This window comes from Pieris napi, chromosome 18, assembly GCF_905475465.1.
Source record: "Pieris napi chromosome 18, ilPieNapi1.2, whole genome shotgun sequence".
In the NCBI taxonomy this organism is placed as follows: Eukaryota; Metazoa; Arthropoda; class Insecta; order Lepidoptera; family Pieridae; genus Pieris; species Pieris napi.
The window spans coordinates 6,846,874-6,868,348 of NC_062251.1; the positions used below are offsets into that span (position 1 = coordinate 6,846,874).

At 34.9% G+C, this 21,475-nt stretch overlaps 4 protein-coding genes and 1 long non-coding RNA gene across 6 annotated transcripts; all 5 read right to left on the reverse strand.

Moving 5' to 3' along the window:
* Positions 1-617: 617 nt before the first annotated feature.
* On the reverse strand, positions 618-7,574 carry LOC125058635 (WD repeat-containing protein 74). Its single transcript, XM_047662754.1, has 8 exons — positions 7,404-7,574; positions 6,815-6,969; positions 6,031-6,265; positions 5,193-5,364; positions 3,698-3,790; positions 2,952-3,150; positions 2,265-2,428; positions 618-834 (listed from the first exon to the last, which is right to left on the reverse strand). Exons 1-8 carry the CDS (start codon positions 7,465-7,467, stop codon positions 639-641), a joined length of 1,278 nt encoding a protein of 425 aa, XP_047518710.1. The 5' UTR covers positions 7,468-7,574; the 3' UTR covers positions 618-638.
* Positions 7,575-10,119: 2,545 nt separating this feature from the next.
* Positions 10,120-10,950, reverse strand: LOC125058639 (3-oxoacyl-[acyl-carrier-protein] reductase FabG-like). Its single transcript, XM_047662759.1, has one exon. It carries the CDS (start codon positions 10,930-10,932, stop codon positions 10,177-10,179), a length of 756 nt encoding a protein of 251 aa, XP_047518715.1. The 5' UTR covers positions 10,933-10,950; the 3' UTR covers positions 10,120-10,176.
* A 2,413-nt stretch (positions 10,951-13,363) lies between these two features.
* On the reverse strand, positions 13,364-14,160 carry LOC125058638 (3-oxoacyl-[acyl-carrier-protein] reductase FabG-like). The gene has a single exon (XM_047662758.1). The coding sequence runs from the start codon at positions 14,138-14,140 to the stop codon at positions 13,385-13,387; it is 756 nt and encodes a 251-aa protein (XP_047518714.1). The 5' UTR covers positions 14,141-14,160; the 3' UTR covers positions 13,364-13,384.
* A 2,877-nt stretch (positions 14,161-17,037) lies between these two features.
* LOC125058646 lies at positions 17,038-19,630 on the reverse strand. 2 transcript variants are annotated; one of them, XR_007118461.1, is made up of 4 exons: positions 18,938-19,630; positions 18,787-18,862; positions 17,643-18,070; positions 17,038-17,559 (listed from the first exon to the last, which is right to left on the reverse strand). It is a non-coding gene; the product is annotated as an uncharacterized LOC125058646 (long non-coding RNA). The 2 variants fall into 2 exon arrangements; XR_007118460.1 differs by having other exon boundaries at positions 17,558-18,070.
* Positions 19,631-20,319: 689 nt separating this feature from the next.
* On the reverse strand, positions 20,320-21,149 carry LOC125058643 (3-oxoacyl-[acyl-carrier-protein] reductase FabG-like). Its single transcript, XM_047662764.1, has one exon. It carries the CDS (start codon positions 21,130-21,132, stop codon positions 20,377-20,379), a length of 756 nt encoding a protein of 251 aa, XP_047518720.1. The 5' UTR covers positions 21,133-21,149; the 3' UTR covers positions 20,320-20,376.
* Positions 21,150-21,475: the final 326 nt, after the last annotated feature.

The window sequence follows — 21,475 nt, forward strand, 5'->3', positions numbered from 1 at the left end:
TCACGAAGATGCCTCAATATGAATAAAATAAGAAAAAAAATACAACATAATTTCTAGTGCAGCAAAAGACATCAGACGAAAATAAGACTATACGCAATAGCGTTCAAATAAGAATTGTTTTACGTAATTACTAACACTAGTCTATAATAAACTTTTTCTAATACAGATTTTTCTTCTTTCCATTTAACGACAAATCTTTGTAACGTCAAAATAAGCACAGTGTCGTTAATTTGTTATATAGAGTCGATATTTATAAGTATTAAGTGTAAATTCTTTATAACGAATTTCAAGGGACCGAGAATTTTTCTTCGATATAGCGTTTTCGTTATACGTAGCTGTTTACGACCTCAGGTGTCTTTCTTAGAAATTTCGGCACCTCAATAGGTTAGTTTTGTAATCTGATTATAAAAACAATTACACCTAAGTATGTTATTAATGTCTAAATATGAAATATTTCTTCGTTATAGAGAATAGTGTAATAGGGTTTTCCGTTATAAAGAGTGAATTAATGTATGGGATTTGTGTTAAACCAAACTAATTTACGTCATTTTTACAGAATTTTTCATTACAACGAATGGCGTCATAAAGAGTATTTGTGTATTTGAAATGAAACAAAGTCATCTATAACAAGTTTTATTTTAAGCATTATAAAAGAGACTCTTTTGTTTCTTTTCTCGCTTGATCTTCTCCCGTTTTTTCCTGGTCTTTTCGGTACTTTTAAGTAATTTAAGAATCGGATCTTCGCTTGTATCGACCGTGCTGCCCTCTAGTGACGGCCGCAATTTCTTCGCTTCAATTTCTTGTGGTTCAGAACTGGGCTTCTTTCTTGTTTCACTGTAAATTAAAGTCAAGAATACTTCCTTAACCCTATACTGTATAAATATTTAATATATATACAAAATTGGTGCGCATCACATATTATTATTTATTATTTCTGAAGACATCTTGACGGTGTAATAAAATCCGCACTAATCTTAATATATATAAATTACGTGTCACGTTGTTTGTCCGCTATGGACTCCTAAACTACAGAACCGATTTCAACCAAATTTTCACACCGTGTGCGGTTTGATCTAACTTAAAAGATTACATCTCAATTTATACCCGCAATATTATTTTATTGCAAAATATTTGTTTATTATTTGATAGTCACAATTCGAACAGATGGCGCTGTGTTGAAAGTACCAACGTTTCACATAAGCTACAATTTAATGGCATTACCACCAAAAAAACATGGTCCCCATGACTGGTTTCCCTTGAATAGTTTACTACTATGTAATATAACAAAAACCTTAGCCACAGCAACGCTTGGTCGGTCTTGTAGTACATTATAATTTACTGCAATTATAATATTACAAATACAATTTGTATTTTTTTATAAATATTTAGTTTAAAATCGTCGCCGAGACACCCCAAAATAATAATTAGAATTGATTTTTGAACGCCATCTGTTTCAACTTACATAAACTACATAGTCGACATTTTTCTAATAAACGGATTTTCGAAATAGCGCCATCTGTTTTACATTACGAGAACTGGATAGTTTTAAAACAAAAAGCTCTATGATACCTCATAGCCTAGCGGTCTTATTAAGTGGCAGCTAGGTGAGGGGTTCCGGGTTCGATTCCCGGTTCGAGGGCAAGTTTTAATTTAATTTAAATTTGTTCTCGGCCTTTGGGAGGGTTGTGCGGTACCGGGCGAGTGCTTAAACCGTACATGGAGGTTCGCACGGTCGAATTTCTAAAGACAAGCACGAATTATAAAAAATCCTATACTTGACGCTGGCTAATGCACAAATCGTGCCAGAGCCATAAAAAAAAGGGTGCGTGTACTTATGTACGCGCGTAAGAAGTTATACTTCTTTGGCATTATTAAAAATAGTTTTTAATTGCATGCAAATAATTAATTACAATTAATTAATCAAATACTGGTAAAGGAGTCATTATAGTCAATAAAGGTCAGTTTACATTTGAAAAATTAAATAAATAAATATTTATTATTATTCTCTTACATTAAGTGTAACATAAATTCTATTATTCGAATGTTTTTTTTAAATTATGTCCAATGCCGTAGCATCTTCCGTGGGCAACTTCATTCTATTAATTTTGTGTCACGGTGCGCGCGCATCGTACAATTTCACTCTCATCAATTTTTCATAACGCGCCTAAAGAAGTATAACTTCAAAAGCTCTATGATATTACTGGGAGATTTTATACAAAAATATCACACACATATTAATCAAAGAACGAGAATTTGCCCGTTACCTTATAGTCTCCATATTTTCGAAGATGTCATCTAATTCGTCTGTTTGGTCCAATTTTACGGTCTGTATTGGTTCCACGTCAGATTCATCTTTAACAACAACTTTAAGGGCTGTATTTCTTTGCGACTGTACCAGCACTTGTACTAGCTTCGATGTTAGGTATTGCTGAAAAAATAAACTTTATTGTCATATAATAATATATATATCAGTTATATATGAAAAATATACATAAACACGGTTTGGTATGAGATAGATTAGGGAGCGTTCAAGTATTACGTAACGAATTTTGGAGGGGGGGGGGTCTTTTTTTAAAACGTTACGATGCGGGGCGGGGATTGAATTACGCGTTATTGTTAATATTTTTTTCGAGTTTCCAGTACTTTACACCACATAATGGTAACTTTTAGGTATAAAGAGTCTTATAGACTTGGGTAGTTCAGTACAGAAAAACGTTACGGTGCGTTACATGGGGGGGGAGAGGGTGTCAATAATCTCCAAAAATTGCGGGACGTTATACTTGAACGCTCCCTTATTGATTGCATATGACGAAGAAGCTGAGGTTCGGGATTCAATTACCGGCGAAAAAGGATTCCTTTTAATAATAGACGCAGAAGTGTAACATTTAAAAACAACTATTTTCTACCGAGGATCGAAACTAGGACCTCTAAATATAGTTTAAAAAAATTACCTTATACACACAATTCTTGCTATCTCTTTCGTGCACACGCAAATGCCTATCCAAACTGGAACTGACAATCAGTCTCTCCCGCTCGCACAGTGCAATACTAGTTATAGCCCCGGCTGCACCTTTGTACCCTTTGTCCAGTCGTGATTTTGTGAAATCCACTTGATGAAGGTGCCCTCTACCGAATCCAACGAAAACTTGTCTGTAATTAATATAAAAATTGAAAAAAAAAAATTGCTGACTTTTTATTAACGCTAATGTTACGCATGTGGAAGTTCTCAGGTCGGCTAACGCCCGAACCCAATAACCTATCTCAATCCATAATCCACCATCTGAGATAATCTTAATCCAAATGTAGTCACAAGTGAGCCAATAATCAATCGACGGGTTGTAATAGCCATTTGTCGATACAAGCTATCCATTGGAGGTCGTGTCGCTGTCTGTCGATAGACCTTTGTATGAAAATGACAGTTGACGAAAGCTCGATTACAACAGTTAATTATTTTAACAGATTTTAACTTACACCAGTTTTATAAATAACTAAAAAAGCTGTTTTTTGTTGCTGGAACGACAAAGAGCATTTTATCCGTCGCCAAAAATGGATTGTCTTCGTAGGGTTTGGTTATTGGGATGCAGATAGGAGATCGATCAACTGTCACGGTCTGAGATTGTTTTCAATCTGAGATTGTGGATTAATTATTGGGTCCCGAACCCAATAATTAATCTAGTCTATAAAAAGGATTACTCACCGTTCATCAAACCCATTAGCAATGCAAGTGGCAGCCATTCCCGGGGTCTCAATGTGTGTGATTGGTCTCCGTTGAATTCGTGTGTCATATAATCTGAAATATTTAAAAAAAATTGCTAATTGGGGGTGCTATTATATTAGTAGAGTACACAAAAAAAAATATATCGATACACGGGCCTCATTGACAGGTATAGGTATGTTATCTAAAGCTGGCGGCTTCAACACATTTACACTTTGTGCTTGTGTAGTGTCTGTGAATAAGCGCGAGATGTCCAACTGAAATACAATCACATATATCATGAAAAGACTGTCCGTCTCTCTCGTGCTCGGTCAAGCTTATAAGTAGAAAAGAGAAAGTTATTGTTTTTCTTTTGCTACTGTTTATGTTGGCCTTTACTGTACGTCATGTTGATCTTTTTTCAAACATTACCAGGGCAATCTCGTGAAATGGTGCACAATGTTTTTAATTATTTTAAGCATCTTAATAAAAACAGTTTAATGAAAAAATGTTATATTTAATTTTCCATCAGATGCGACTGGTTTTTCTAAGAGGAGTATTGAAATAATAGTTAGTGAAGTAAAAGTGAAGTGTGTTGAGCTAGATGGAGCTTGTGTCGAAAAATGAAAAATTATTTACACAAACTACTCTTTTACGTTCTTGGTCGGGTTTAGAACTTTTGGATCCACCCTCGTATGCAAATAATATTTATATGTATTTGACACATTTTTATTTATTTACAACCCACCCAACCTTACTAAAACCAGAGTATACTAAAATATATAGCTTGGCAAAAAAGTCATATTTTTAAACACACTGTATAGTGAAATTGCATTAGTGTGAGTACTGTGAACGCGCCAGCTTTCGATAACCGACCTATACTTACAACACTTGGTACCTAACAAATAGTCGTAAATATGTGTACACACTACACATCTACCAATTATGCGATATTTTTAAACTTTGTAGTTAATTTTCATATTAAGTATAATATAGTAATTTAATTTAATAAGAGCAGTGTTGGCCTAGTGGCTTTAGCGTGCGACTCCCATACTTGAGGTCGTAGGTTCGATCCCCAGCTGTGCACCAATGGACTTTCTATGTGCGCATTTAACATTTGCTCGAACGGTGAAGGAAAACATTGTGAGGAAACCGACATGTCTTAGACCCAAAACGTCGATGGCGTGTGTCAGGCACTGGAGGCTGATCACCTACTTGCCAAATCCAATCAATACCTAAAGAGGTTGTAGCGCCACTGATTTTTTTTTGTTGTAATTTAATGAAAGTCTATGCTTCAGTGGATAGATAAAATTGTAAACAACTTATGTTCCATATAAAAAAAAGTGTTTTGTTTACCTCCAAATACACCCAAACGCTATCCTATACAAAAATTAATGGTAACAATTCTTCTATAAATTATTCCCATAAAAACAAAATCAAAGTGTACAAGACCGATTGGCTTGTGTAAGCTAGCTACTTTGACGTATATGCATTTTACCTTATATACCCATGTCTTGAGCAAACGGCCAATAAATTCTCTTCAAGAAATGTAAGATCCGTGACCCATATTGGCCTCCGCAATTGCAACCAATCATGAGGTAGGTTTTTAGCTATAAAGATAGGCTTTTCCTCATCTATTTTCCATACTTTTAGGTCATTTTCCTCGCCTCCTGTAATATTAAATGTATATTCAATAATTTGAAATTCATAAATGTTTTTCAACAAAACAAAAATCATGTAAGAACATGACTTTTTCCTTTAGAATTTTATATATAATATATGAAATTCTCGTGTCGCGGTGTTTGTAGTTAAACTCCGCCAAAACGGCTTGACCGATTCTCATGAAATTTTGTGTGCATATTGGGTGTCTGAGAATTGGACAACATCTATTTTTCATCCCCCTAAATGTTAAGGGTAGTCTTAATAATTAAGACTTAATAATTTAGTCCACCCCTAAATTATTATTTTTTTTATGATACAGCATAAAAAATACATACAACCTCTAATTTTCACCCCTCTATTATCAACCCCTATTTTTATTATAAATGATATACATGGCAACACAACGTTTCCCAGGTCAGCTAGTTACATATATAATATTTTACTGATTGTATTGTTTGAGTTGTGATTGGTCAACTTCATACCAATCATAGAATACTTTAAAAAAGGCATCTCCAGGCAGTGGTCAAAGTATTTGATTGCCATGGCCATAATTGATAAATAACTGAATCATATTAATTTTGTTTATAAATAGCAAATTAATTTATATTGAACTATGCCCAATTAAAATGCTAGAAGAGTCAGAGTTAATGTTAAAAGAGTTATTACAAACTTACCAGTTGCAAATATATCACCGTGTTTCCACACTTTAACTCTATCTAATTTTCCTCCAGTGTGAATAACAATTGGATTTTCTATCTCAAAATCTTTATCACCCCAAATCTGAATCACACCACTGGCAACACCAGCTAATATTCCTTTACTACATCTGGCAACACCAATAATGTTACCCTCTCCAAAGTTCACTGAATATGATTTTCTAAAGCCTATTTCTGTGTCATAGATTTCTATCTGAAAGGTAAAAACATCATATATTTCATTTTTCAAAGACTACAATTGAACTACAGGTCTTCACTTAAGTTTCTTTATATCTGACCAATAGATAAAAGCTTGAATGGTAAAGGAAATTATTGTGAGGATAAAGTCAAGATGTGCTCGGAAGTTGTGTGGTGAATCAGGTACAGAACACTGACAATGAAACAGAAACTTGGCTGGTCAATGCCCCAGTATGGTATTAAAATACTAAGAATAAATAAAATTTTCCATTCTGTAAACAGTGAGAACTATGAAAAACTGGACAAAGGCCTAGGTGGACCTGTGAAGCCTTTAGGATAAACACTGTGACGGTCAGTGTCATAAGAAAAACAATAATCATTTTGAGTGAAGAGGTTACCTTCAAAGAATAATCTTAGTAATTGACCCAGATAAAGTAATATCTCTAGAAAGTTTCAGGAATTTATACAAAGTTTTATTTTCTCATATAAAATTTTCCTATAATGATAATGTATTAACTAGTAACTAGTAATTTTGAAGTATACTAAAAACTAAATTAGAACATACCTTTCTATTTTTTCTTGCTAATAATATCTCGGTTTGTTCCGTGTTCCCCCATTCCATACACAATATTGAATCATCTTTTTGTAATGATTTTATATCTACCAAATTTTCAATGCATTTTTTTGTATTTTTTCCTACATCTGTATGGTATTTGACATCTGCAAGAAAAAGATATTGTTTGAATAGTTTTGTATATAACAATTTTCGAATTCAGAAAGATCTGTTTTAAAAACCATCTCAAGAAGATGTGAAGTTGTTGCTATTAGAAATTCTGGAGATGTTCCAGGGAGGTCTACTCCCTGGTAAGGTCACTGAGTTAAAAATGTTTAAGACGCAGAGTTGAAGAATAGTTATTTTATTTTTATTTAATCCAGTAACTCTCATATATATAAAGAATTAGTAGAGTATATCATATTATAATATGTTGACTAGCCAAGGTGAGATATTATTGTAAAACAACCTTTTCAGGGTTAATATCACTTATAATTAAATATTTAAGGAAGATTTGTAACACTTTCAGGTACCAAGTATTATACATAAACAATTGTGTGATATCAGCCGCATATTGCTTAATATTTTGTTTAATACATACGTTTAAATGAACCGATGCGGCTAGCGACGAATAGATCAATTTCTTTATCCTCGAGTAATAACATGGCTAATACACCATTAGCTTTAATAAACTAGTATTAAAATTATGTTTATGGGATAAATAATAACCACATTCCCAAGACACCACGTGAAAATGAAGTTTCAAGTTTCTACTGTCTACTAGACAGCTGACCGTTAATGGTAATTAAAGTGACAATTGACAGCCCTAAACTCAGATAACATATCCAAATCAAGGTTCTGTGTAATAAAGTTATGTTATTTCTGATGGTAATTATGGTAATATAATATAGCTGAGATATATACTTAAATAATATATACTAGTAGACTCGGCCAAGCGTTGCTGTGGCTAAGATTTTTGTTATATTACATAGTAGTAAACTATTCAAATGAAAAGGCAGGAGAAAACCAATCCACCATGCTTTTTTGGTGGTCTGCCATTAAATTGTAGCTTATGTGAAACGTTGGTATTTATTTTGATAAGGATCAATACCTAGGTACGAATAAAGAGCCTTTTCTAGCGGTCGTATTTTAATAAAAGGACGCTTATTGTGACGTAACTATAAAAGATAGAGACATGCTGTCGCGACATTTTTTATAGATAGTTGTGCGTCCTGAAAAATTTATAATTAATAGTTTTCGAACACGATTGAAGGAAGTTTTTTGTTTATTTTTTACACCTTGGGTTAGATTATTCAAGTTTTAGTAAGCATCCCTATTTTTTTTGAAAATGAAACATAGCCTATGTCACTCGGGAATAGTGAAGCTTGCCAACGGTGAAAGAATTTTTGAAATCGGTCCAGTAGTTTCGGAGCCTATTCATTTCAAACAAACAAAAAACCAAACCTTTCCTCTTTATAATATTAAGTATAGATTTGACTGATGAATTTAAAATATTTAGATTTTTCTCATTTTGTACAATGAAGGACTATGAAATAGTATATATGTGGCAACTGCCCAGACGGCAGTTAATTAAACCATTGTAAATAGCGTGTGACATCAAGGTCATTGGTAAGTTCAATTGCGACACTGATCTAATCCCATCGTTTTCTCATGCAAGTTCGACGTAATTCTTTCAATATTTATAGCGTTGATGTCGCAACATTGGGATTGCGTAGAAGAAAAACTATTTTTTTGTGATCGACATTGCAAGTTGCAGGAAATTGTAAAATATATTGCTCGCAGAACTCGAAGATGGCTGGACCGATACGAGTATTTATTATTTATTTCCTTGAACTCTGAACAAGTGTTTATGGAGAGAAAAATTGGAAAATTTAGTTTTAATTACTTACTTAGGTTTTTATTCCGGAATAGCAAAATATTCCATACGTTTGTACGTAGCTAAAAAAAGGTAGGCTAAGTAACAACATATTAAGGCGAAACGAAGTTCGCGGAGGCAGCTAGTATATAATTACACTTAACGGATGTTGTAATTACATTGCATTATCGTGTATTTGTATGTAAACATGTAATCTTAAATATTGGTTTTAATGATTAGATTGAACTTTAATAGTATTTTTTTAATTAACTTTTAAAACCGCAGGGTTTTCTCGATGTAGTTTTCCAAATGTTTTTATGACAGATGCAACCATTTTACCAGGTACCCACCAGTTCTGGGGTCACCGGTACTAACTACCAAGCGCAACTTAAGTTTATAATTAACGCCTGTGCACTTGAATCCAAGTGTCCTGCCCAACCCTTTTAGTGCCACGCCCCACCTTTGCCTTTCTATAATTTTTATGACTATGTAACATGCATAATTTTGTTCCATAAGAAACCTAAATGATAGGTTTTAGGAAGAGAAGCACAGTAAGTAAATTTTCAAAACATATACTTAATATAAAAATATGTCGGGTTTTCCTTCCTGACACTATAACTCCAGAACGCAGGAACCGATTTCCACGGTTTTGCATTCGTTGGAAAGGTCTCGGGCTCCGTGAGGATTATAGCAAAGAAAATTCAGGAAAAATTTCAACAGAAAAGCGGGATCACCAAACGAAATGTTACATAAAACGAAGCCATCTGGTGGCGAAACGGAGTTCGCCGAGTTTGCTAGTACTTAATGAAAAACGTCGAGTAAATTTTCGAATTGCCCCCCTGTGGGGCGTGGGCCCCACTTTGGGAAACACTGTCTTAAAGGGAACAACATCAAAGTTGGAGGTAAGACTCTGCGGCCTCGCCAGGTTTTATGCTTGCCTGGGAGGCATCCCATACCAAACTTATTAACTTATATACTTAATACTAGTAGACTCGGCCAAGCGTTGCTGTGGCTAAGGTTTTTGTTACAGATGTTAAATAGTATCTTATGTGAAACGTTGGTACTTTCAACACAGCGCGGCGCCATCTGTTAGAATTGTGATTTGTGACTGTCAAATAATAACAGACAAATAATTAGCAATAAATTAAAATTGCGACTATAATTTGAGATTTAAACTATCCTATCTCTCAAGTTGGATCGAACTGCACATGGTGTGCAAATTTGATTGAGTTCGGTAGTTTAGGAGTCCATTGAGGACAAACATTGTGACACGAGATTTATATATATTAAGAAGATATACGTATATGAAGTTGTATTGTTATATACGTTATTGATTTTTTTTGTACAAATATATAGGTAATAGAAGCGTATAGAAATATTTGACTTTGGTAATAAAAATATTCTAGAATAAATTATTTTTGTGTTAAACTGATACAATATGTATCTATATAATATATTTTTATTGCATACAATTTTCGTGAACAATAATTATTACAAATTAGTTCTTGATCATATAGCCATTGTCAATAATAAATTCCGAGCCTGTCACGCCAACAGCCTTGTCACTTGCCAAAAAAAGTATCATATCAGCGATTTCCACAGACTGCGATACACGCTTCAGTGGCATAGAGTCGGCAAAATTCTCTATTTTAATATCTGTTATACCAGCGTTATCCATAAAGTCGGTTATAACTGGTCCAGGGCTCACTGTGTTGACTCGTACGCCTTCACCCGCCAATTCCAAAGCCGCACAGCGTGTAAAATGGTTTAAAGCAGCCTTTGAGACACAGTACGGCGTCGCACCTTTGATTCTCGGTGCCAAAGAGCCAGCGACACTTGATATATTGACGATATTTCCTTTAGTTTTGACCAGATATGGTGCTGCCAGGGAGGTCACGTTAAGATGCGCTCGGACATTAACTTTCATGGTCTCATCATACATTTCCAAGAAGTTACCTTCCAAAATAGTTGCATTTCGCATCATCCCAGCATTGTTGACCAACACATCTAGTTTTCCAAATGTTTTTATGACAGATGCAACCATTTTTTTACACTCTTCGTCGTCGCCTACGTCGGCCTTGATTACCAACGGTTTGGAATATTTGGAACAGTTTTCGGCGACTTTGTTCAGTTTTTCCACGTTCCTGCCGACAATGGCCACGCTGGCTCCATTTTTAGCGAATTCAACAGCCGTCGCGGCTCCAATACCGGAGCTAGCGCCCGTTATAAGCACTACTTTGCCTTTGAAACTCATTGTTACAAAGTAGATGTTCATTACTGCATTTATATAGACGACAATCTATTATTATGAGTTGTTGAGATAATAAGCACTTGTAAACTTACGCAAGTCATGTTTATAAGTGCTGTATGACCTTTGTCAAGAGAGGTATTGTTAACTCATTTGTACACTAGTTATTAGCCATGATTTAAAATTAGGTTTTGCTGGCAAAAAATATTTTAGACCTCCCGAAGTATTTTTTCAGTCAATTTACATGAAACCAAACTATCTCGGAATTACAACTTAATTACTAAATTAATGAAAATATTAATATATTTTACTTAATGATGCTTAAGTTTCTATTTAGTTTGATTTTTTTTTGCTATTTACTTGCGTTTAATTTTTTCCTTGCTAGAGTGAAGTTTAGTGGCGGTTGTTGGTGGGATGTTGAAATAAGTGAAACTCTTTGTTTGAAGCGGGGTGCAAACTGGTTTTAGCCGTTTAAAACATGAGCTTATAATTAACATTAAATTAGAGGTAGTGGGGTTGCGACGCTAGACTAACAAAAAACTTTACTTATTCTTAATTTGATATTATTTTATTCTTTGATTTCATTCTTGATATTATTCTTAAATCTAAGTGACACTTCTGTTGTTAGTCAATACATTTATGAGAATATTTTGTATGTGCGGAAAAATATGGAGATCTTTAAAAATAATAGTAGCTTCCAAAATTATAGTTCTCGTAATAAAGAAAAAATTAGCGCACCAACCACAAGGCTGCATAAAACGAGTAATTATTTTCAATTGTTTACGTTTTCCAACAAAATCCCTAGTGAGATACAAATGTTGTCAATAAATAAATTTATATCGTACGTTAAAGTAAAACTGCTTGCTAAGGCCTATTATAATACAAATGAATATTTAAACGATCCTAGTGCTTGGATATGAATTGCTCCAATATAAAGATACCTCTTTACGCGTTACCACGCGACTGAATCACTCGGCTGCATTTCCTGACTCAGGGGCGATCGTCAACATCCAAGACTGTTTTAATGTAAAGTGGGAACAAACCGTGATCCATGTGGTATCAAATTATTTCAGTATAATTAGTATTATTATTATTTTCTTATGTAGCCAAGTTAACATTTCAAGGATCGTCAAGCTCGCTTAAGGCTAAGTTCAGATGACCGCGCGTAGCCGCGCGTCGCCGCGCGGTTGGAGCATTCACATGACGGTATATGTACGCGCGGCAGTGTGGCTTCAACGTTGATTGACAATGGACGTGGAGGAGGCAATTTGCTTATGGATTTTATACAGAAGACTGAGACGTCGCAGAAGAAGACGAAGACGATACTGGATAATTTTTTAACTATTTCCGGATGTCAGTTGCATCCTTTGATTTTTTATACGATTCTATTGAAAATGATATAAAATCCAGTGAAGATGCTATAAGATATTGCATATCACCAAATACTTAATACCATATCTTCGGTACTAATTTTGCATCGATCTATGTGTCTTTCCGTCTCAAGCCGCGCGGATCAACTGAACAGGTCGATATAGGTTTGCAAAACTTGTGCCGCGCGCGGCCGCGCGGAAGCCCGCGGTTCAAGATCTTGCGCGCGGGTCGGAGCGCGCCGCGCGGTACCGCGCGGTAATGTAGACAATAATTACCGTTTATATTGATCTTGTACCGCGCGGTTCGTAGTTCCGCGCGGCACCGCGCGGTCATCTGAACTTAGCCTAAATGTCATTGCTTGTGGCGGCGTCCATGCGTCGGGTTGTCTCTCTACCTAAAATATGGCGGGGGGGCTGATGGCTGGCCATGCGTGATACTCGTGAACGGGTGCTACTAGTGGAGACTGGTCGTACTTGTAACTTATAACTTACTATAATAACTTGTACTTATAACTAACACCACCGCATACACGAATATGCGATGGTGTTAGTTATTTCGACTATGTGTTTGCGTGTTGTTCCCACGAGAATGTAAGTGCGTGATCCTATTTCACCATGCCTCCTGCTGATAGAGGACTAATTTATTAAAGATGTCATGCGGAACATGGTGTACTGGTTGCAGCTCCTTACAAACATTGTGTAAAACAAAAAACTTGGTGATTAAAAAGTGTGGCAGAGAGTTTATTGCAAGTTTCTCTCTTCCGTTCTACGCCCTTGATTTGAGAAATGGCAGTAAATGTAAAATTAGAAGCATTTCATATATATTTATTTTTTAACGTTCATTTATTACTTATATGAATAAATGATTTTTGAATGTAAAATAGTAATGTTATATACGTTATTGATTTTTGTTTTGTACAAATGTATAGCTAATAGAAGCGTATTTCTATACGCTTTTATTGTGGCTGTTTGACTGTGGTAATAAAAATATTCTAGAATAAATTTTGGTTGTGTTAAACTGATACAATATGTTTATATTAAATGTATTTTTATTGCAAACAATTTTCGTGTACAATAATTATGAAAATTTAGTTCTTGATCGTATAACCATTGTCAACACAAAATTCCGATCCTGTCACGCCAACGGCCTTGTCACTTGCCAAAAAAAGTATCATATCAGCGATTTCCACAGACTGCGATACACGCTTCAGTGGCATAGAGTCGGCATAATTCTCTAGCTTAATATTTGTCAAACCAGCGTTATCCATAAAGTCGGTTATAACTGGTCCAGGGCTCACTGTGTTGACTCGTACGCCTTCACTCGCCAATTCCACAGCCGCACAGCGTGTAAAATGGTTTAAAGCAGCCTTTGAGACACAATACGGACTCGCACCTTTGATTGTCGGTGTCAAAGAGCCAGCGACACTTGATATATTGACGATATTACCTTTAGTTTTGACCAAATATGGTGCTGCGAGGGAGGTAACGTTAAGATGCGCTCGTACATTAACTTTCATGGTCTCATCATACATTTCCAAGAAGTTACTTTCCAAAATAGTTGCATTTCGCATTATCCCAGCATTGTTGACCAACACATCGAGTTTTCCAAATGTTTCTATGACAGATGCAACCATTTTTTTACATTCTTCTTCGTCGCCTACGTCGGCCTTGATTACCAACGGTTTGGAATATTTGGAACAGTTTTCGGCGACTTTGTTCAGTTTTTCCACGTTCCTTCCGACGATGGCCACGTTAGCTCCATTTTTAGCGAATTCAATAGCCGTCGCGGCACCAATACCGGAGCTAGCGCCCGTTATAAGCACTACTTTGCCTTTGAAACTCATTGTTACAAAGTAGATGTTCATTACTGCATTTATATAGACGACCATCTATTATTACAAGTTGTTAAGATAATAAGCACTTGTAAACTTACGCAAGTCATGTTTATAAGTGCTGTATGACCTTTGTCAAGAGAGGTATTGTTAACTCATTTGTACACTAGTTATTAGCCATGATTTAAAATTAGGTTTTGCTGGCAAAAAATATTTTAGACCTCCCGAAGTATTTTTTTAGTCAATTCACATAAAACCAAACTATCTCGGAATTACAACTTAATTACTAAATTAATGAAAATATTGATATATTTTACTTAATGATGCTTCTATTTAGTTTAATTTTTTCCTTGCTAGAGTGAAGTTTAGTGGCGGTTGTTAGCGGGATGTTGAAATAAATGAAACTCTTTTTTGAAGCGGTGTGTAAACTGGTTTTAATCGTTTAAAACATGAGCTTAAAACTAACTTAAATTAAAGGTAGTGGGGTTGCGACGCTAGACTAACAAAAAACTTTACTTATTCTTAATTTGATATTATTTTATTCTTTGATTACATTTTTGATATTATTCTTAAATCTAAGTGGCACTTCTGTTGATAGTTAATACATTTATGAGAATATTTTGTAAGTGCGGAAAAATATAGATATCTTTAAAAAGAATAGTAGCTTCCAAAATTATAGTACTCGTAATAAAGAAAAAATTATCGCACCAACCACAAGGCTGCATAAACGAGTAATTCTTTTCAACAAAACCCCTAGTGAGATACAAATGTTGTCAATAAAAAAATTTAAATCGTAAAGGCCTATTATAATACAAATGAATATTTAAACGATCCTAGTGCTTGGATATGAATTGCTCCAATATAAAGATACCTCTTTACGCGTTACCACGCGACTGAATCTCTCGGCTGCATTTCCAGACTCGGGGGCGATCGTCAACATCCACGACTGTTTTAATGTAAAGTGGGAACAAACCGTGATCCATGTGGTATTAATTTAATTCAGTATAATTAGTATTATTATTATTTTCTTATGTCATTGCTTGTGGCGGCGTCCATGCGTCGGGTTGTCTCTCTCCCTAAAATATAGCGGGGGGGCTGATGGCTGGCCATGCGTCATACTCGTGAACGGGTGCTACTAGTGGAGACTGGTCGTACTTGTAACTTATAACTTACTATAATAACTTGTACTTATAACTAACACCACCGCATACACGAATATGCGATGGTGTTAGTTATTTCGACTATGTATTTGCGTGTTGTTCCCACGAGAATGTAAGTGCGTGATCCTATTTCACCATGCCTCCTGCTGATAGAGGACTAATTTATTAAAGATGTCATGCGGAACATGGTGTAATGGCTGCAGCTCCTTTCAAACATTGTGTTAAACTAAAAACTTGGCGATTAAAAAGTGTGGCGGAGAGTTTATTGCCAGTTACTCTCTTCCGTTCTACGCCCTTGATTTGAGAAATGGCAGTAAATGTAAAATTAGAAGCATTTCATATATACTTATTTTTTAACGTTCATTTATTACTTATATGAATAAATGATTTTTGAATGTAAAATAGTAATGTTATATACGTTATTGATTTTTGTTTTGTACAAATGTATAGCTAATAGAAGCGTATAGAAATGTTTGACTGTGGTAATAAAAATATTCTAGAATAAAATAAAAATAAAATAAAATATGTTTATTATGGAACATAAGATACATGTATCACTTATTCCACGTATCGGTGTAGGGCCGAGAGAAAAATCCGGCGTAAAAAACTCTCGGTACTCTTTTAAAATAGCAAATCATCAAACAACACTTATTTTAAAACAAATATCGCAAATTAATTAGAGGTAGCCTGTCTAGCACTAGTCCCCGGCCCTTTTATCAACTAGATTATCGTTGACTTTATAGTAAGCCTTTTTACACAGCTTTTCTTTAATACATTTCTTAAATTTATTGAAAGGCAGAGATAAAAGAGCCTCTGGGATTTTATTAAAGAAGAGTATCCCTTTCACCAAAAAAGAATTACTAACTTTAGATATTCTAGTACGGGGAAATTGCAGCCTGCGTTTGTTCCGTGTATTAACATTGTGCGTATGTTCTATTCTAGTAAACTTATCACTATTTTTGTATACATACATAATATTTTCATAAATATATTGCGAGGGAAAGGTAAGTATATTAATTTCCTTGAAATTATCTCTAAGAGATTCCCTACATTTTAAATTATAGATTGCACGAATAGCCCTCTTCTGCAGGATGAAAATAGTTTCGACATCAGCAGCATGACCCCATAATAATAAGCCATAAGTCATTAAGCTATGAAAGTAACTTAATGACTTATGGCTTATTATTATCGACATCAGTTAGTGAGTGAATGTTTTTAACCGCGTAGGCTGCAGCACTAAGTCTCTTCGCCAATCCGTTAATATGAGGGGACCACTGAAGTTTTGAATCCATGGTGATTCCGAGAAATACAGTTTCACATCCAGATTCAATTCCTCATCGTTTATAATTGGTCTAGTATCCATAACCCTTGCATTTTTTGCACAAAATTTAATGCATTTTGTCTTTTTTGCATTAAGTAGAAGGTTATTCATACTAAACCAATGGACAATCGAAGATAGAGCATTGTTTACATCGTCAAAATTTGTTATTTGTCGTTTGATTTTAAAAATCAAGGACGTGTCATCAGCAAACAAAACTATCTGATGTTTTCTTTCTACCATGAAAGGTAGATCATTTATATAAACAAGAAAGAGGAAAGGGCCAAGAATTGAGCCCTGTGATACCCCCATATCTACTGCCGACCCAGAGGACCTCTTACCATTCACTTCAACCTTCTGAGTTCTTCCGTGTAAATAGGAAGTCAGAAGATTCAGTGCGGTATTCTTGATGCCATAGTGACGGAGTTTCCCGATTAAGAGCGCTTATCCCAATTCAGCCAAGTCAAAATCGACGCGAGACGAGCTACACAACAACAAAATGCGTCTGTGTGCGTAAGCGCTATCTCGAACGTGGAATAGTAGGATAAAATAATATTGATACTTTGATATACACGGTCACGTGTGTGTGCCCCCATGAAACTTTTTAATTTTTATCAAACTAGTATTGGGTAAATGATACATCATAAATTACATTTCTAGATTTATTATTTACAAACAGTCACTGCAGCATGGTTTGTGGTCATCTCTTTTGGAAAATTATTATTGCATAGTGTGACATTAAATTTCTTGTTACACATTGTACATTTGAAGTGGATTGTCGATTCTAAGCCATTAAGTATTTCTTTGACAATTTCAACATTACTTATTGAACAACCGAGTCCAGGATTATGGTTAGCTACGATTTTGATTTGATCAAAGAAATACATGAAATCAACAATCCTTCTTCCTATAATTTGATATGGAGGAATGATATGTTTTTGTGGCTCCACTTCCTGAAATCAGTAATCAAGATTAATAATTGAATTACGCATGGCAGATAGCGTGACTACGTGATATAGTGACCAACGTTATATACCAATTCAAACTCTTCAATATTTGCCGTTTCTTCTAAATGTATATTTTGTTTTTTCTCATCTATTTTTTCCAGATCCGATGGTCACCTTACCCAAACATCACAAATCCATAAATAGGTATCTGATTTAATATAAATGACTACACGACATTCAGCCATCTGGTTTAATATTGCGCTCAATTACTTGGCTGGTTATTAGACAATGATTTAATTAGAAACCGGGGTTTAGTAAAAGCCTCTAATTTACTGATTAATTTACCCAGATGACTGCTAAATATATACTGATTTAAATTTAAGTATGAATAGCTAATTATACTAGCTGATAGTAAATACTTACATTGTCACGATTATTATTTTTTGAATCAACACAGGAGTCGTTATTGTCAGGAGATTCATGAGTACGTTGGTTTTTTTCCTCGTTAATCTTTCTCCTGGAAAACGTTTTATTATTATAACATTATTAAAATAAGTATTTAAACAAACATTTGTTTGTTTAAATACTTATTTTTTGACGTTACTTTTATAAATATTGGAAATTAATTGACATATTTTTATTTTATTTTTAAATGTAATACTATTGTATATGTAATGAATATTTACATCACAGATATAGATTTACATAGAAAACGCAAATGCATGTACTTCGCGTGTCCGAACCCCGACCAAGCGTCAAGGTCGATCGCCGCTAACTTCAGTCCACGCGCGTCATAAGAAAAGACTAACGGTATAATGTAAGCTGGTAGCAAAGCTAGTAACTAGTGGCATCGGCGGCATCGGTGTCTTTGAATCGGTTTGGATTTCCCGTCACTAAATTTCGGCTGTGACGTCACAATAGGTATTAAAAAGTCGGCACGCTTGGTTTCAATACAAATCGTGATACTTGCGTTATCTATGTACATCTATATCTGTGATTTACATGCTATTATTTTAGCTAAACATGCGAACTCTGTTGATATTGTAACACCAATTTTATACTATGTTTAAAACTAATAAATTATTCTTATTCATCAACCAAGATATTAATATATTATATTGTCTTTGGTTGTCAGTACGCCGTAATTGTTTACTAAACAGTAACGATGAACAGATTTTACTTACATACCAAATTACCTGTAAATGACAGAAAAATATCGCGAAATTAATTTACCTTTTTGATTGCCTGGCGTTCGCTGCAGACTTCGCATTTCTACTGCAACTATATTTTTTGCGTTTGTTACCCATGCCTGTAATAATATTATTTTTTAGCAAAATTGCGATATGACAACTCGAAAGAAACATTAACTAGAAATTTTACTTACTAAAGTATCAAATCCAATGACGCACTATACTCCTTTTGAACCTCGGTCGTACGTAAGGTCAATCAACTTTTAGACGCGCGGGAAATGAGCGATACGTCCACCCTCTGGGATGACCCGGCGCGTACTAAATCACATTCGCCCGTGCGCGTAATTATATAGGCCATTTTCAATAATAGTTTGTAATAACTATCGTCGTATAATAATTATGTAAATTTACTTTTATTATTTATTCATCCTCAGTTAATCGATACAAAATAGTTTTAACGAATAAAATCGGGCTTTTCTCATAAAAAGCTGTTTCCAAAATCGTATAATAAGTCATTTATAAAAATGGGTGCGTAATTATTAAAATATATAATTTTTAATATTTTCCGCTGTGGTTCACCAATAGACTATATATTCTGTCCTACGAAAATATTTAAAAAAATGTATTTACATAGCTTAATGGTAATTTCATATCTCAAAGTGAGCTCTGACGAGCGCTTTTGAAATTTTGCTTTTAAGAAATGACAAATTAAACAAAGATGTACTATTAAATACCAAAATTTTCCTTTGCAGTACACTTCTATAAGACTTTATGTTTACATAATTGTACATTTCTTTATTTAATAAGCTTCGATTATGTGAAAAGTAGCATGTCAAAAGTCACTAAAATATCGAAATCTCGCCTTCTCACGGCTGCACCCTCTTAAGGTCTCGTGTTGGACACAATCAAATGCTTTGGATAAGTCGCAGAAAACACCTAAAGCGTCATGCGACTCCTCCCAAGCCTTAACTATATATCTATATAACTCAACACCGGCATCGGCTGTCGAGCGACCCTTGGTAAAACCGAACTGATTATTATGTAATAATTTGTTTACGTTAAAATGACTTACCAGTTGATTTAATGTATTTTTTTCAAATATTTTACTACAAGTAGGTAGCACGGAAATTGGTCTAAAGTTACTGGGGTCGGACATACTACCTGCTTTAAATAAAGGAATAACTTTACTATGTTTCATTAGATCGGGAAACTCGCCACTTTTAATACAATTGTTGTAAATTATAGCTAGATGGGGAGCAATTACATCAATTATGCTACTAATTATTTTTACAGAAATACCCCAAACATCGGTAGTGTTCTTAATGTCTATTGTTCTAAATATCCTAACTATATCGTCGGCACCAATGGGTCGGAATGTAAAACTGACCTTGCACTCGTTTACATTATCTTTGAGCAGCGATTCAGCGAGGGTGGGAGATGATTGAAGAGACTTAGTAGTCGAAATTGGAATGTCAGAAAAGTACTTATCAAAAACAATCGCTATCTCTTCATTAGATTTGATTTTAGTGTTATCGACACATAATAAATTTTGATTGTGTTAAACTGATACAATATGTTTATATTAAATGTATTTTTATTGCAAACAATTTTCGTGTACAATAATTATGACAATTTAGTTCTTGATCGTATAACCATTGTCAACACAAAATTCCGATCCTGTCACGCCAACGGCCTTGTCACTTGCCAAAAAAAGTATCATATCAGCGATTTCCACAGACTGCGATACACGCTTCAGTGGCATAGAGTTGGCATAATTCTCTAGCTTAATATTTGTCAAACCAGCGTTTACCATAAAGTCGGTTATAACTGGTCCAGGGCTAACTGTGTTGACTCGTACGCCTTCACTCGCCAATTCCACAGCTGCACAACGTGTAAAATGGCTTAAAGCAGCCTTAGAGACACAATACGGACTCGCACCTTTGATTGTCGGTGTCAAAGAGCCAGCGACACTTGATATATTGACGATATTACCTTTAGTTTTGACCAAATATGGTGCTGCGAGGGAGGTAACGTTAAGATGCGCTCGGACATTAACTTTCATGGTCTCATCGTACATTTCCAAGAAGTTACTTTCCAAAATAGTCGCATTTCGCATTATCCCAGCATTGTTGACCAACACATCGAGTTTTCCAAATGTTTCTATGACAGATGCAACCATTTTTTTACATTCTTCTTCGTCGCCAACGTCGGCCTTGATTACCAACGGTTTGGAATATTTGGAACAGTTTTCGGCAACGTTGTTCAGTTTTTCCACGTTCCTGCCGACGATGGCCACGTTAGCTCCATTTTTAGCGAATTCAATAGCCGTCGCGGCTCCAATACCGGAGCTGGCGCCCGTTATAAGCACTACTTTGTCTTTGAAACTCATGATTATAATGCAGATAGGCTGCAATGTTTTTATATAGACGTTTATCTATTGTGATAAGACGTTAAGATAAATTTACTTAATTCACGCATGATAATAAATCATGTTTCTAAGTGCTGACCTGACAAGAGGGCTATTGTCATACGTATTTCTATCATTAAAACACTACTTAGTAGGCCGCGTCTTTGTTTTGCACGCACGGATTTCGTTGTCGGAATTCTTTGCGAGAATCGTTAATAATAATAATAATAATAAAGCCCGATTTATTTCCAATCATGACGAAAAAACTAATTATTATACACAGCTTAGATTATTTTACACTTTTATACATTTTTTTTTCTTTTGC